This window comes from Talpa occidentalis, unplaced genomic scaffold, assembly GCF_014898055.3.
Source record: "Talpa occidentalis isolate TD23 unplaced genomic scaffold, MPIMG_talOcc4v2.1 talOcc4.10, whole genome shotgun sequence".
Lineage (NCBI taxonomy): Eukaryota > Metazoa > Chordata > Mammalia > Eulipotyphla > Talpidae > Talpa > Talpa occidentalis.
In genome coordinates, this window is record NW_023600993.1 from 98,563,804 (window position 1) to 98,578,134 (window position 14,331).

Genomic DNA, 14,331 nt, shown 5'->3' on the forward strand with positions numbered 1-14,331 from the left:
AGAACTCATCTAGGACTCACCCATCTCAAATAAAAAGATGAGAGGGAAGCTGACAGATACATATGGAGCCAGGGTCTCAGCTGCAGGCCATAGTTAGGCAGGCTACAGGGAAGAAGGAAAGGACTTTTCTTGTAGGTGACAAGAATTGGCCTGTGCCTGGGAGTCTGCTCCTGCAGAGAATGGCTGCAGAGCTCAGGAGGAGGCTGGGCTCTGAATTCAGGCTCATGAACGACAGTCAGAGATTCCAACCATTTGCAGAGAGCTCTCTCTGCAACCCAGAATTTGGGCTTTCCCTGGACCTACAGACCCTGATATTATTAGTACTGCTCCCAGATAACACACCAGGCCCCCATGACCACTACTAGTACCAACCCTGTAAGGCTGATATAAGATTCCAAGCCATGGGCCTCCCTTGGTGGCGCAGCAGGTTGAGCACCACACTGTGAAGCTGTCTGCAGCCTCTGCAGTGCCAGTTCGATCTCAGCCGGCCGGCAAGGGTCTCACATGGTGAAGCAGACCTCACCTGTCTCACCTGCTGCTCCCCTCAGCAGTGTATTTCTGTCATCTGCCTGTTCTGCTCCCCACTCTGCCTCCGGTGGGTCCTCTCACTCTCCCATGCTTCTGGCCTCTACCCCAGCTCTTGTTAAAAATAAATAAAACTTTAAAAAAAAAAAAAAGATTCCAAGCCATGATGTGAGGTTCTGAGCAAGACCACCTGGGTTTACAGCCTGAACCCCCAAGTCACCAACTCCTAATGACTCAGAACCTCTGTGTTCTCATTTACAAAATTATAGATACTTTATATCAATAATACTATACAATGATGACCTCTGTCATCATAAAGTTTTTGTAAGGATTATCAAGTGAATTCACAGCAAGAGCTTTAAAGTTGGGATACAGCATGTGCTCATTAAATATTAGATTATTGCTGTTACTGATGTTGTTGTTATCATCATCACTATTTTTTCAGCAAATTCATTATCCTATTGGTGAATCAGTCTATGACAGAGTGGGCCAGAAACAAATCTGTTTATTCTCATGTCAACCCCAATCAATGACTAGTGCTGACAGCTACACTGGGAAGAATTCTGGAGCCCTTTGGGAAGCAGAGGTAGAATTCTGCAACTGATTAGTGATGTCTGCTTAGATGCAGGTGAGGGCAGTGATAAGATAGCTGCAGGCTTGTTATTCCTCATACCCTGAGTCCTCTGACACAGTCTGTGTTGTGATACTCTCTTCCTTCAGCCTATGAACAGGGCTCAGAGAAGTTAAATTTAGCACATGACAACACCCCTTCTTCAAACCCATGGCCCACTCCATCACTCCCAGGTCCTTTCATTGAGCCCAACCCCAGCCACTCTCAGGCCCCAGACCCTGCAAATATGGAATTGCTGCCTGTGACAGCTGGGGTCCACGTGTTCCATTTCCTCCTAAGAGCCCCACACAGGGCTTTGTTTTGCCAGGAAGAAACGGACAAGCAGTTGTGCGTGCACAGATGCGGTGGATGGGGAACGTGTGGCTGTGGCTTGGGCTGTAACAGAGAAGGTGACAGCCATCGCCTGGGGGAGAGGGTCTGGGCCCCAGAGGTGGTGACTGCTATCCACAGTAAGGTGGGGGGGGGGGTCCATGGAGACCATCTGCTCCCAATCACTTACTTCATTCCCAGAAAGACTGAGACTCAGAGAAAAGAAGGGGCTGGCCAGATGGCATCGCCCCCAGTCGGGAGGTGAGCACAACATTCAGGTCTGACTTCTGCAAAGGTTTCCCCAAACTATCACACAGCTGGGGGAGGAGGGGTTAGAACATGGACCATGCTGCTTCCCAGAGAAACAGCTCGTAGAACAGAAACCCTGGGGAATCCAGCCCCCCTCCAAGACACCCGTGAACTCCCTCCTTCACTCACTGCACTCCAGCCACAGGGGTCTCCCTGCTTGGCTCCATTCCAGGGTCTCCACCCCAGCTATCCTCTCCATCAGAACACCCCCCACCCCCGTTCACCCCATCTCACCAGGCCTTCCGTGATCAGAGCTGCCAGAGACAGCACCACGGCCTGGGCACTGACTGTGCCTGGAGCTGTCCAACATCTTGCTCAACCCTCAGCATCACCAGTTACATCCAGCCTTTTACCCGTTTTACAGGTGAGGACACTGAGGCACGGACAAGTTGTTGACGGTACCACCAACTGGCAAGGGACAGCCCTGCCAACACCAGAGCAGACAGTCACGTCCTGGGGGCTGTAACTCCCAAGGGCGGGGCCACACAAGGCTGTCACACCAGTCTCTGTCCACCACCCTGGGATCCGTGGAGAAGGGAGTCAGTGACAGTGATGTGCACAACGACCACGATGAGTCTTTTCCTCAGCCCAAGAAGGGGTCTGGTTAGAAGGGGAAGTAAGGCTCCGAGGGGCCAACAGCTTGCCCCAAGCCTCATGCCCAGGGACAAGGGCAGACTTCCAGAAGAGGGCCCCAGAGGGGAATGGAAAGGGGTTGCTTCATGTGGGCTGAGCACCCCACCCTCCTTCCTCTAGCTGTCACCCCACAATTCTAAGTGATTTGGGAATCCTGAGGAAAGAGAGGCCTCTCTGGCCAGGAGCCCAAGTGGACACCCAAGAGGCAGACACTCCTGGTGGTCAGGGGCAGGATTCACACTCAGGTCTGACTTGAGTCCACCCTCTTGGCCAGTGGTGGTCTCCGCTGGACATTCTGGGGCAGAAGGGCCCGGCAGGGCCAGGGGTCCTGGGAGTCCCGGGCACACAGCCACACAGCCATTCAGCAAGGGGCTCTGAGAAATGGAGCCGCGCTCCATGGGACGCCAAGAGGCGGGCAAGCCAACTAAGAATTCCCCCAGCTGTGGGCCCCGACCCACTGTCCATTGTTCCTGGAGCAGAGGCAGGGCCCGCCTGCCCACTGCATCCTGCCCGCCATGCCCCAGACAGGCCTACAGAGGAAGCTGGCCAAGGGTCAGCGGAGAGGGACCCAGGGAGAAGCCCACTTCCCCAAAGCTGCAGGCTCCGATAGGGGCTGGGCCATTGTACTCACAAATTTTAAGAAAACATTCCCAAGTTCATGCTGAGACTGAGGCTCCGGATGTAAACAATACTCCAGGGCAGCCAGGAAGTCCTTGTGAACCTCCAGGATGTCTTCGATGTTCGAGAACAGGACCTGGGAAGACAAGTGAGGCCCAAGGAGAGTGTTAACAGAGGTAAAGAGGGAGAGCGAGCTCAAGCAGGAAAAACAACAAGGACCCCCTGACGCAGCTGAGTGTGGCTAAGGGGGTCCTCTCAGAACCTGGGCCACTTTACCAGCCATAGTGAGGACAAACACAGTACCAACGTTTACTAAAGAGGATTAGGGCCTAATCCTGTGATAAGAACTTTATATGCAGCTAATCCTCACTATAACTCCCCCAGGCAGAAATCGAACTCTCACACACGATAGAAGACTACCTGTTACCCCGTGTGAATCTATAGGTTGCACATATAATCAGATTCAGCCATCCCTCGTTTTATAATTTTATGTTTCAATCAGTTGTTTCTCACCAGGGACAATTTTGCCTGCCAGAGGGCATTTGCCAAGACCGAGGAACATTTGTGGTTGTCACAAACTGGAGTGGGGGTTGGCTGCGAGGGAGGGGAGCAAGACAGTTGCTACTGGCATCTCATAGGTAGAGACCAGGGATGCTGCATCCTACAATGCAGAGGACAGGACCCACAGCAAAGTATTATCCAGACCAATTGTGTCAGTAATGCCAAGGTGGAGAACCTGGTGGTGTCCAAGGACAAGGACATAGATGACAGTCTTATTTGCAGAAGCAAAAGTTATTCATGGGAACTGGTCGGCAGTTAAATATACTGGACTGGTTGCAATTCAATAAATTCCATGTGCTGGAATACTATGCAGGTGGTAAAAACAATCTGCAGTTTTGTATACGTGCATATGGGATCCTGGAATGACCCTCAATCTATACTGTTCAGGCAGTTGGGAGGGAGCACAGCATTACTGAACACGATGCCAGTGTGGGTCGGTTTGTAGACAGTAACACAGGAAAGGCCAGTCCTCACTTTGCCGGCAGAAGCAGAGACAAGCCAGACAAAGACACAACCTGGCAGGTGGAGGGGCCGTGAGGAGGAAAACAAGGGGAGACTTTCATTTACTTTGGGTACTTTTGAAGTACATACATTCCTTTTTCTGTTTTTGCTTTTTTTGTTTGGTTGTTTTTTAGGGGAAATAAAGCAGAGGGCATTTTTCATTGAATTTTGAAGAAAGCACACTCATGGTTGAAAAACCAGAACAGTAAGATGAACACATTGAGGAGACCCTCTCCTGGCCATCCCCCATCCACACAGGCCTACAACCAGAATTACCAGGGTGTTTTATACGTCCATCCTTTCAGCAAGTATGGCCTGAGCACCTACTATGTGCAGGCACTGTTGGAGGGTCTGGGGCTACAGCAGGGAACAGTCAAGTGTGTGCCCCCACGGAGGCCACATTCTAGTGGAAGAGGACATACAATAAAGTATGCTGGGTGGAAGGAAGCGTTAAAGACAAAAATAAAACAGGAAGGGAGCCCTAGGGGAGAGCAGGAGGAGAAGTTTGCCAATGATTCAGAGACAGTTACTCTGAGAAAATGACATTTGCAGCACGACCTGAAGAAATGAAGATTGACCCATGGACCTGCCACATGCACCGGACAGTCTGCAGAGGGAGATGGCGTGAGGGTGGGCGGGCAAGGCTGAGGGACAGAGACCACCCCTCAGTGGCTACAGTCTGGGAGGGCCAGGGAGACTTCCTCCTCGGCCACACCCCAGGGGGCACCCATCACGAAGACCACAGAGTTTGGTTCTTTTCCTCTCTCTCATGTTTATGCAGCTCACATGGTTGAATCTGCTTAATGTTTAAAAAAAAAAAAAACCAACATATGATGGATCCTATTGCTATGCTTCAAGGAATGGCTGCAAAATTTTAGAATAAACACTTCTCCTGAGGTTATACCCAAAAGAAACCAGAGTCCATCTCCACCAAAAGATATAGATGAGAATGCTCACATTCTTAGCCAAGAACTAGAAACAACCCACACATCTGTCCACAGAATGGATGAATAAAGTATAATATAGTCAGGTTGTGTAATACTGTACAGCAATGAAAAAGAATAAATCACCATTATCCACACAACATGGGAAAATCTCAGCCACAGCAGTGAGCCAAAAATCCCAGACACGAAAGAGCTCACTCTCATATAAAGTTCAAGTCCAGCCAAACTAATCGATGATAGTGGTTACCTTTGGGGGGGGGGTGTTCCTTGGGAGGGGGCACAGGGGCTCCCACTAGGGACAGGAAATGTTCTCTGTTGTCATTTGGGTCCTAGATACATAGGTGTGTTCACACATGAAAACACTCGTAACTGGCACTCAGGATTGCACCCTTTACTGTGTGTGGTTCTACTTCATTAAAAGGGAAACTAATAAATTACGATTTAAATTATAATTTTTCAATTATAATAGATTGTAATAAATAGGTGCAGTGAAAGGTAGGTGCTCAGTAAATATCTGCTGAGTGAATAAGCGAGTGAATGAATGAACACGTGCATGGAACAAAACCTTTGATCCCAGCACTACCTGGGGCCAGCCATACAGTGACCCACGCAGGTCCCTTTACAGCTCTGTCTCTAGCTCTCGTTCAAACCTCAGACTTATCACTGTGCAAGGTCCCTGTCCAGATTAACCAGGACATGCAGAGGGGATGTCCTGCTTGACCAACTCCGTGTGCACTGTCCATGCTGGCCATCTCTGACACTCTGTTCCACCTGCCCCAACAGCCTCAGCCCTGAGTCCCAGAGACCCAAGAACTGGAAGGTGGCTTCTAGGAGGAAGAGGTCACACTAGAGCGCCAGACAGAGGAGCGCTGTGGCTCCTGCCATGCATGCAGAAGGCCTACTGATGTCCTCGTGACATTCCCCAGAGCCACAGCAGAGATGAAGCCTGCACCCAATTACTCATTGGCCCTGCCCTGCACTCAATGCCCAGTGCTGCGTGGGGGTCGGGGCTGCCACGAGGGCCGCTGGAGGTACCAGGCTCCCAGGGCTTCTTGGGAAGGGATTTTTTTCCACTGGCTCTGAACCAGAAGGCCTGGGGGAGGACAAGGGTAGACAGAATGATCACGCTGAGCAAGGAGGGAGACAGAGAACTCTGAGTTGGGGGAGAAGCCTGGGTTGAGTCCTCCTGAAACACAGCAGCCTGGGTTGAGTCCTCCTCCACCAAACACAGCTGGTTCCTGGGACCTGTTCACAAGGCCTGCTGTGGGAGGCAAAACCAGCCACCTACATCCCTCCCCCCACTCTCTCCCCACCCCTGCGCCCTGTGTGTCCGGGCTGAGGAGAGCAGGACACAGGCGGCCAGACAGTCCGGCAAGGGGCCAACTCACGGTCCATACCTTGACATTCTCCTCCGTGAGGCCCTTCTCCACCGAGTCCGTCACATTCTGCCGGATGCGATGCAGGAAGGCCTGGAGGAGAGAAGCAGGCAGAGGTGAGTGTCCAGGCCGGTGAGCTCTGGGGAAGGTCCAAAAATAGGGTTTCACATTCAAATGCCAACTAGGACCTGGGAGGTGCCGCGGCCCAGGAGCACAGGCAGGGAACAGGGAAGCGCCTGCTCTGCCATTCAGCCAACAAGTGTTGACCGAGCGTCTGCTACGCCAGCCCTGTGCGGAGGACACTGCGCAAGGGAGACAGACCCACGTCTGCCTCCGTGCCCCCGGGGCCCTGAGATATCACGCATTCCCCTTTTCTTCTTTTAAAAACGCTGACCTCTAGATGGTAACATGTTCACAATGTTCAAAAGCTAAAAAAAATACAAAAAGCCTATTCCCCGGCCCCCACCTGTCAGGTCACTCCCACCCCCGTGGGAACCTCAGCTACCAGCTAATGAATATCCTTCCAGAGAACCTGTGTGCAAAATAAGCACGCACCAAGATACACACACACACAAACACACACACACACATACATATATACGTATATTCCTATTTTCCCCTTAGACACACCAACACCAGCACACAGGGGCCCTGCGCCTGCTCCTCCCAGCAGCGGCTGCGTGAGCACTGCCGTCATCCCTGGAGCACTGTCCTGCCCTCTTCATGGCTGCCAGGGCCCAACCAGATGGATGGGCCACAATCGTTCTGCCACTTCTTCCAGGGGCTCAGAACAAAGAAATCACTTCTCTCCTCCATGCGGTGACAGCCAGTAAAGGGGGGAGCGGAGTTCGCCCATGGAGGGGGCCGGCTGCTGGTCCCGCCCCCTCCCCCCACACCCACTCCCCCACCCCGCATGTGCAGGTAGGAGGGCGGCAGGTCCAGCAATGCAAGATGTTCCAGGGAGTCTTTCAAGAGAAGCCTGACATGGAGATTTTTTTAAAGCAAAGTCTCCATTTTTTTAAGCGTTGGCCACAGGGTACTCTGAGTTTGTGGGGGACTGCATTTGAGGGGTCTGTGTAAAAGTGAGGGGCCCACTGGAAAGGTGGCAGTGGGTGTGGGAGAGACCGAGAAGGAGGGGAAGAGCTCCCCAGAAGGTCCTGGGGATGGGCAGAAGGAGGAAAATGAGCCCAGGTTGACCTAGCAAGAGCCACGCGGAGATCTTCGCGAAAATGACCTCACAGACTGTCACGGCCACAGGGCCACAATGAGCTGTGGTGGCCTGTCAGTGGCTGTCCCTGCCACGGCTGATTACAGCACAGGGGTGTGAGAGGGAGGGGACACGCTGTCCCTGTCACAGAAGCCAGACACAAGTTAATTAAGAGTGTGTCTCATCCAACCACGCTTGTCTGGGGAGATCTCCGAATGGCGGGGAGATGAGGGGGCAGCTGAGGATTGAGGGACGCAGGGGCAGGCGGGCAGAGAGGAGGCTGGTCCTCCACGCACGGCTGTCATATCCTTTTCCATCACACAGAGGGACATCCACAGCCATCACGGGAGCCAGTGATCCAGACACAAGTCTCCTAGGAGGTGGCGCATTGGTGCTCCACAGCCTGGACATCACCCCTGAAATCCAGGCTGTGATCGGCCCACCCTACATCTGCACCTGAAAGTCCAAGAGGCATCTCAAACTTAACTGGCCCCAAACCTAGTTCCTGATCCTCCCTCCCAACCCGCAGCACCAAGCTCTGCCCAGCCTCGTTTAATGGCACCTCTGCCTTCACGGGGCACCAGCCTTACACACACAGCCCAGTCATCCTAGATCACCCTCTTCCTCAGACACTCCATTTGTTTGCCCTGGAGTAGTGTCTGACACATAGTAGGTACTCAAAAATCAAGGGAAGGGATGGAAGGTACCCGGCACACGGCAGGAAAGGACGGCAGGTGGAGGAGACCAGGGACAGGAGTCCCTAGAGGATGGTTCAGCAGGGCCTGCCAGAAAGCCCAGCCTCCAGCCCCCTCCCCAGTCCTGGGACAGCAAAGGCAGCCTCAGCAGGGAGAGCAGGAAGCTGGGAGCACAGCTCAGCTGGCCTAGATCAGGACTTCCTGTCCCGCGCACCCCACACGAGCCAGGCCACCACTATTGTGCGGGCACAATGGGAGCTCGGGCCACCCACTGAGGAACTGCAAACAGGCCAGTGTGAGGGGCACCGGGGGCAGCTCGTGACCAGGAAAGAATGGGCAGGCAGGGGCTCTGGGCCCAGGCCTCCTGCTGCCCAAGGCACGACCAGCTTTATGGCGCCAGTGCCCTCTGTACAGACGGGCTGCTTAAAGGGACCCTGGGGGGCGGGGGCCCTCCCTGTCCGGGCCTTGACAGCTCGGAACACACGGCCAAAAGCAGCTCTCATCTTGGAAATCTCCCTTGGAGACAAGACTGTTCTCAGGACTTCCAGGGCTGCCTGAGCCGCTCCCCTGGCTCAGAATCTTTGTCCACACCACGTCCAGGCTGCACCCCCGCCGGGCCACTTCCCCGGCATCTGCCCAAGTCCTCCGCTTCTTTTGATGATGATGATGATGATGATGAAATACGTCAAGGAGCCAGAAAAGGATCAAGAAAAATGTAACACCCACCCACAAATGCATCCGCAGCCAGCTTCGGCAATTCTTAGCATGCCAAGTTTGCTTTAAACCACTTCCAAGAAGGAATTCATCGAGTCGAGGGGAGGTGTGGACTGGGAAGGGGCACCAGGGAGCCCTCGGAACCACTCCGCATCTCCATCTGAGCGGAGGTTACCCAGTGAGTGCAAACACAAAGTCTCACTGGCGTGCCCCTAAGGTTAGTTCATGAACCCATGTGGCCACGTGACTATCAGGACTCACACAGAAAGGGGGAGAAAGGAAGCATAATGGCAAGAGGAGTCACCTGTGCACCTACACACCCCACAAGGCACCCGCCACCCAGGATATAGGGTCCTCATCCCCACACACGCCTGTGCCGGCAGACCGCGCGCATGTGAACTGATATCTTGCATGTTTATAATATTTCTGTTATTGTTGTGCATTCAGCAACTTTTCTCACTTAGCCTCACATCTTCCACATTTATCCACATCGACAGGTATATCTGCCAGCACCTGCCATCCAGACCCCTTTGATTCTCACTGCTGGGGTGCACACTAGGACCACGTCCAGCCACCAGCACCCTTGTCTCAGTCTGAGCGCCCTCTGTCACATGCAGGGCAGGCTGGAAAGTCAGAAGGAAACTGAGGCACATGCTCAAGGCCACTTCCCTGAGTGTCCCAGGGATTAGGCTCCGGAGCCCAGAGGTGCTCTGCCTGATGACACACCTTTCTAGACTGCCCTCCCTTCCTGGCCTGACTCCCCGCCCTCTAGATGACTTCCCAAATAAACTTGCCCTTGACTCAGTCTCAGGATCTGCTTTGGGGAAGCCCAACATTAGGACCTCAAGGTGTACATTTCATTGCTGTGTGCTCAAAATGAGCAGGATGTAGCCACTATCATGCCATGGGATTTAAGCTGCTTCAATGCTACAAAGAACAGGTGCACTGGGGCCCAGGTGTGGGAGACCCTCTAGATGCACACCTAGGTGAGCAAAGGTGGGCCACAGAGTAGAGACAAGTTCGACTTGGTGAGTGGATGCCAAGTGGCAACAAGCCCACCCAGCAAGCAGTGGGTAAGAGCTCCCATTTCTTTCTACCCAGCCAGACAAAACCCCATGTTCTCCTTCCTTCATGCAACAAGCATTTGCTGAGACCTGCAAAGACCCCTCATAAATTCATTTCCAAGCCAACCAATCAGCTTTCAGGCCCCATTTGACAGATGAGAAAAACTGAGGCCAAGAGGGTAAGAAACCTAATGGAATTCACGTGGGCAGAAACCAACAGTGTCAAGCCTGAGAGCCCAGGGTTGTCTGGCTCCTGCTTGCTGCTGGGAGGAGGCGACCAGAGATGCCACTCAGAGAGCCTGACCAAGGTGTATCCATGGTCCCCAGAGTTCTAGGCTGAGCAGGAAGACACTCTGCGATTGATTAGTGATGTCTGCCAGGGTTGCGGAATAAGAGCAGCAGTCGGGTTGTGTGTTTGCGGTCTCCAGCAAACTCCTACCTAACCAAAGATCCCAGAGAGTAGGAGAAACACTGGTCTGAGGACCAAAAAGTTGATGATAAAATACAGATCAGAGTCAGGCCAGCCTTGTCCTACCCCACCTGGCCTCAGAGCAGAGGTTCTCAATTTGGGGGTGACTATGCTCCCCAGAACAGCACTGACAATGTCTGGAGACATCTGTGGAAGAGGCGAGGGAGAAAGAAGAGGAGGAAGAGATGAAGACAACATGACTATTTTTTTTAAAGAATACTTAACATCGCTGGTCTGACTATGTGCCAGGTACTGCTTTAAGTGTTTTAATACTCAAACAATCCCAGGAGACAGGTACTATTACGACTGTGCCCCTTACAGAAGAGAGAAGGGAGGCCCAGCACAGAGAACTCACCCAAAGGCACACAGCTTGTAATTGGGGGAGCTGGTCCTCAAACCCAGGGCATCTGGCCTGGTGAGGAGTACCCACCCCCAACACACACCACAAGTGAGTCATTGCAGACAACAACCACATAAGCATAAAACAGACAACAGCTGCCCGGGGGGTGCCCCTGGGAGCTGCCATCTGTCTGGGACCTGCAGCCACAGCCTTGGGAGGATAAAGCTCTCCCTGGAGATAAAAAGGGCAGAAAGAGATGTGGAAGTCAATCTCTGAGAATGATGCTGGCAACCTGATCTCTGAGGGGAGGGGGCCCAGCTGCCCCAAGGACATCCCTGCCTTAGGGGGTGACCTCACCAGACAGATGGCGAAAACTGAGAGGGTCAGGGGACAGGCAAGAAATAAGGGAAGGTAGGACTACCCAGACCGCAGCAGGACAGAGGGAAGGGGTACCCCGGGGAGACTGTCCCTGAGGTTGGGGTGGCCTGGGGTCCAGGGAAGCAGAGCGTCCTGGAACAGCAGGGGCCTTGGGTGCAAGTCACAATAATAAAAGAATAAGAGCAACAGCAGAGAGCCTGGCACAGTCGGCCTCTATACACTGAAAATAAGCTATAGCTGAGGCCTCCGCACTTTCATGCACACAGCAGGCACTGTCCCACCTCAGGACATTTGTACTTGCTATTCCCTCTGCCTGAAAGAGAAGATAATAAACAGGGTCCCTCGTTTTCATTCCCAACCAGAATCAAATATTACTTCTTCCCAGAGGCCTCCTCCCACCACCTCCTTTTAGAGCTGAAGCCCTGCTTCCATCCCCCCGTCTCATCCCTCCTGGTCTCCCCTAGTGCACTCAACTCCACTTGCACAGATCTATTCCTTTGCGTTGCCCATCCACCCCCTGCAATATCAGACACAGACACAATATCTCCACTCCAGACACAGTGGCAGATTCACGTGCCCTCGTAAAAGTGGGTTTAATGGGTGACCAGCTCGTCTTTCCTTTGTCATAATCCCATGAGGTGGGCCTCAGTGTCCCCACTGCAAGCAAGAGGCAACCAGGATGTGAGTCACAGCACGGAACTCTGCAGTCAGGGCCTCACTTTTCCGGGTGCTGCCAGGAGGACTCAGTGTGACACGGAGCGGAACGTTGACCGCCCCCGCCTTGGAGCCTCCAGGATCCAGCTTGGGCCAGGCCCACAGGAGGGGCCCTAGGGGTGCTCAATAAGTGACCACAGAAGGGGCAGCTCACTCTGTTCCACGCTGCCCCTCCCAAGTGGCCTCTGGACGTAAGAGGCACCTACCCTCACACCTACTAAAATCAGAAGTGTTGGCTCCAAAATACAAAAAGAAAATTGCACTGTCAAAATGAATAAGTCTTGATTTAAGTGTCGACAAAGCATAACCTACATCCACAAGCCGAGTGCCAATCAGTCCCACGAGTAGCAAGGGTGGCCAGTGCGCACATGTCAGCAGTTGGCTATGACTGTGACCGGGGTCCCAGGAGCAGACCTGAGACAAGTTGTGATCGCAAGGAGTTGATTTGGGAGGTGACCTCAGCACACAGGCTGGGAAGCAGCCAGCATAAGGCATGAGATCAAGGAAGTGGGCAAGTGGAGGCTCTATCCCGTGGAGGCCCCCCAGGGGTGGATATCAAACACACACCTCTGGGTGCTACCTGGGGGTTGAGGGAGCTGGGACTTTCATACAAAATCCTGTCACTGATGGGAGGGCAGGTTGGGGATCTGGGGAGGTGTTAGTTTCCAGTTGGCCCTGCGAGCAGGCCAAAGCCATCAGACAAAGGGCTGTAGATGCTGCCAATGGGAAGTCCAGCTGGTGTGCCCTGAGGTGGTGAGGATGCCCAAACAGCCTCCAAAAGAAAGGGCTCGCCGAGGTGGAGGGCACCCAGAAGAGCTGTGATTAGCAAAGTCCCCAGCTGTGCAGGGGCTGGGTCCATGCAGGTGGCCAAGGAATGGCCGGTGGGCTCCACAGAACCCACACACACTCCCCTGCCGTGCCAGAGGTGCCAACAGCATCCCAACTCTTTCAACATCTTAGAAACTGCCCTCAAATACTAGAAAGCCCCGCATCTCTTCAGGAGGCAGTGGCCAAGACTCAGAGGTTGCCACAGGTCAGCTGGTCCGGAGCCTGCCTTGCCACCACCTGCTGTGTGACCTCCACAAGTGACTGGGCCTCTCTGGGTCTCATCTGTAACATGGATGGCAGAGTAAGAGGACTGACCCCCGAGGCCACAGTGAGGCTAAAATGAAGTACTGCAGGCAACACACTTAAGTCAGCGCAAATCCCAGCTCTGCCACTTCCAAGCTGTGTGGCCTTGAGCAAATGACTTCTCTCTCGGCTCAGTTTCATCCTCTGTAAAGTGGGGACAAAGTGAGTTCCCAGGGTGACTGTGGGGATCACAGAAGCTAACACATCTAGCAAGCACCTGCACGGGTGGCGCCCACGGTCAGGGCTAAGGGTCCGCAGTGTCATCCCCACAGCCTCACCTGGAGTTCAGGGTCTATAGGAGCCTGGGGCCTGGGCTGCCAGACATGGACCCACTGGGTTTCTGAAGGAAACTTCTAGAATTGGACCAACCCCACTGACAGACATTTACTCTAGCTTATTTTTACCTAATACACTTGTTTGTTGCCTCTGCCTTGAAAACTGTTGTCTTACTCACTGGCGGCTCTAAGTCCCCAGGAGACTTGGGGAGATGAGAGGATGATGGCTTTAGAAACTGTAGGTGTCTAAATGATGTCACCACATCCTCACCACCACCACATAAAGCCATTTGCTGCCAGGCTAGCACACCCCTGTCCCCCTGGTCCTTCCCCATCAGCTCCATCTGATGATCTCAGCCAGTCACTGAGGTTCTCTATTTCCTCATCCTGAAAAAAAAAAGAGGCAGCTGTTTGAGTTAGTTCAAGCAGGAAGATGCAGGTGAAAACTTTGCAACTACAAAGGCTTCCTGGAAGAAGTGGCACTGGGGTGGGTGGAGAGAGGAGCGTTGGACTACAGAAGGAAAGAGGAAGCTGCTCACGACTACATTGTAAGAGGGGAGCCACCGCCGTGTCCTAGCCACGCCAAGAGGCCTTCACCTCAGGCCTACTGTGCACAGGGCACTGGAGACACAGACACAGGACACGGCCCTACGTCCAGGATGCGTTGGTTCCTGCATTTTGTTTACTCAACTGCACACCTACTAAGTGCTAGGTACTATGCCCAGAGCCAATGACATATCTGTAAATGAACAAGCTGGCCCAGACCCTTGCCCTCCTGTTGCAGTGGCAAGCCTGACTATAAACAGGTCTTTAAAGAAAATGGGAGGTAGGAATGAGGGTGATGTCACAGAGCTGTTCAGGGCAAGTCTCTGGGAAGATGGCATTTGAGCAGATAGATATGCCGTGATTGAGGTGAGAATGCAGCTTGGCAGGTGTC

General features: G+C 53.2%; 1 protein-coding gene across 1 annotated transcript in view; it reads right to left on the reverse strand.

Annotated features, from left to right (window-relative positions):
• The window catches only part of PREX1 (phosphatidylinositol-3,4,5-trisphosphate dependent Rac exchange factor 1), a 164,721-nt gene that overhangs the window by 90,647 nt on the left and 59,743 nt on the right, over positions 1-14,331 (reverse strand). The window contains exons 2-3 of the mRNA XM_037499984.2: positions 6,429-6,500; positions 3,039-3,161 (exon numbers count right to left, since the gene is read on the reverse strand). Of these exons, the coding sequence (XP_037355881.1) occupies positions 3,039-3,161; positions 6,429-6,500 (195 nt within the window). The remainder of the gene's footprint in view (positions 1-3,038; positions 3,162-6,428; positions 6,501-14,331) is intronic.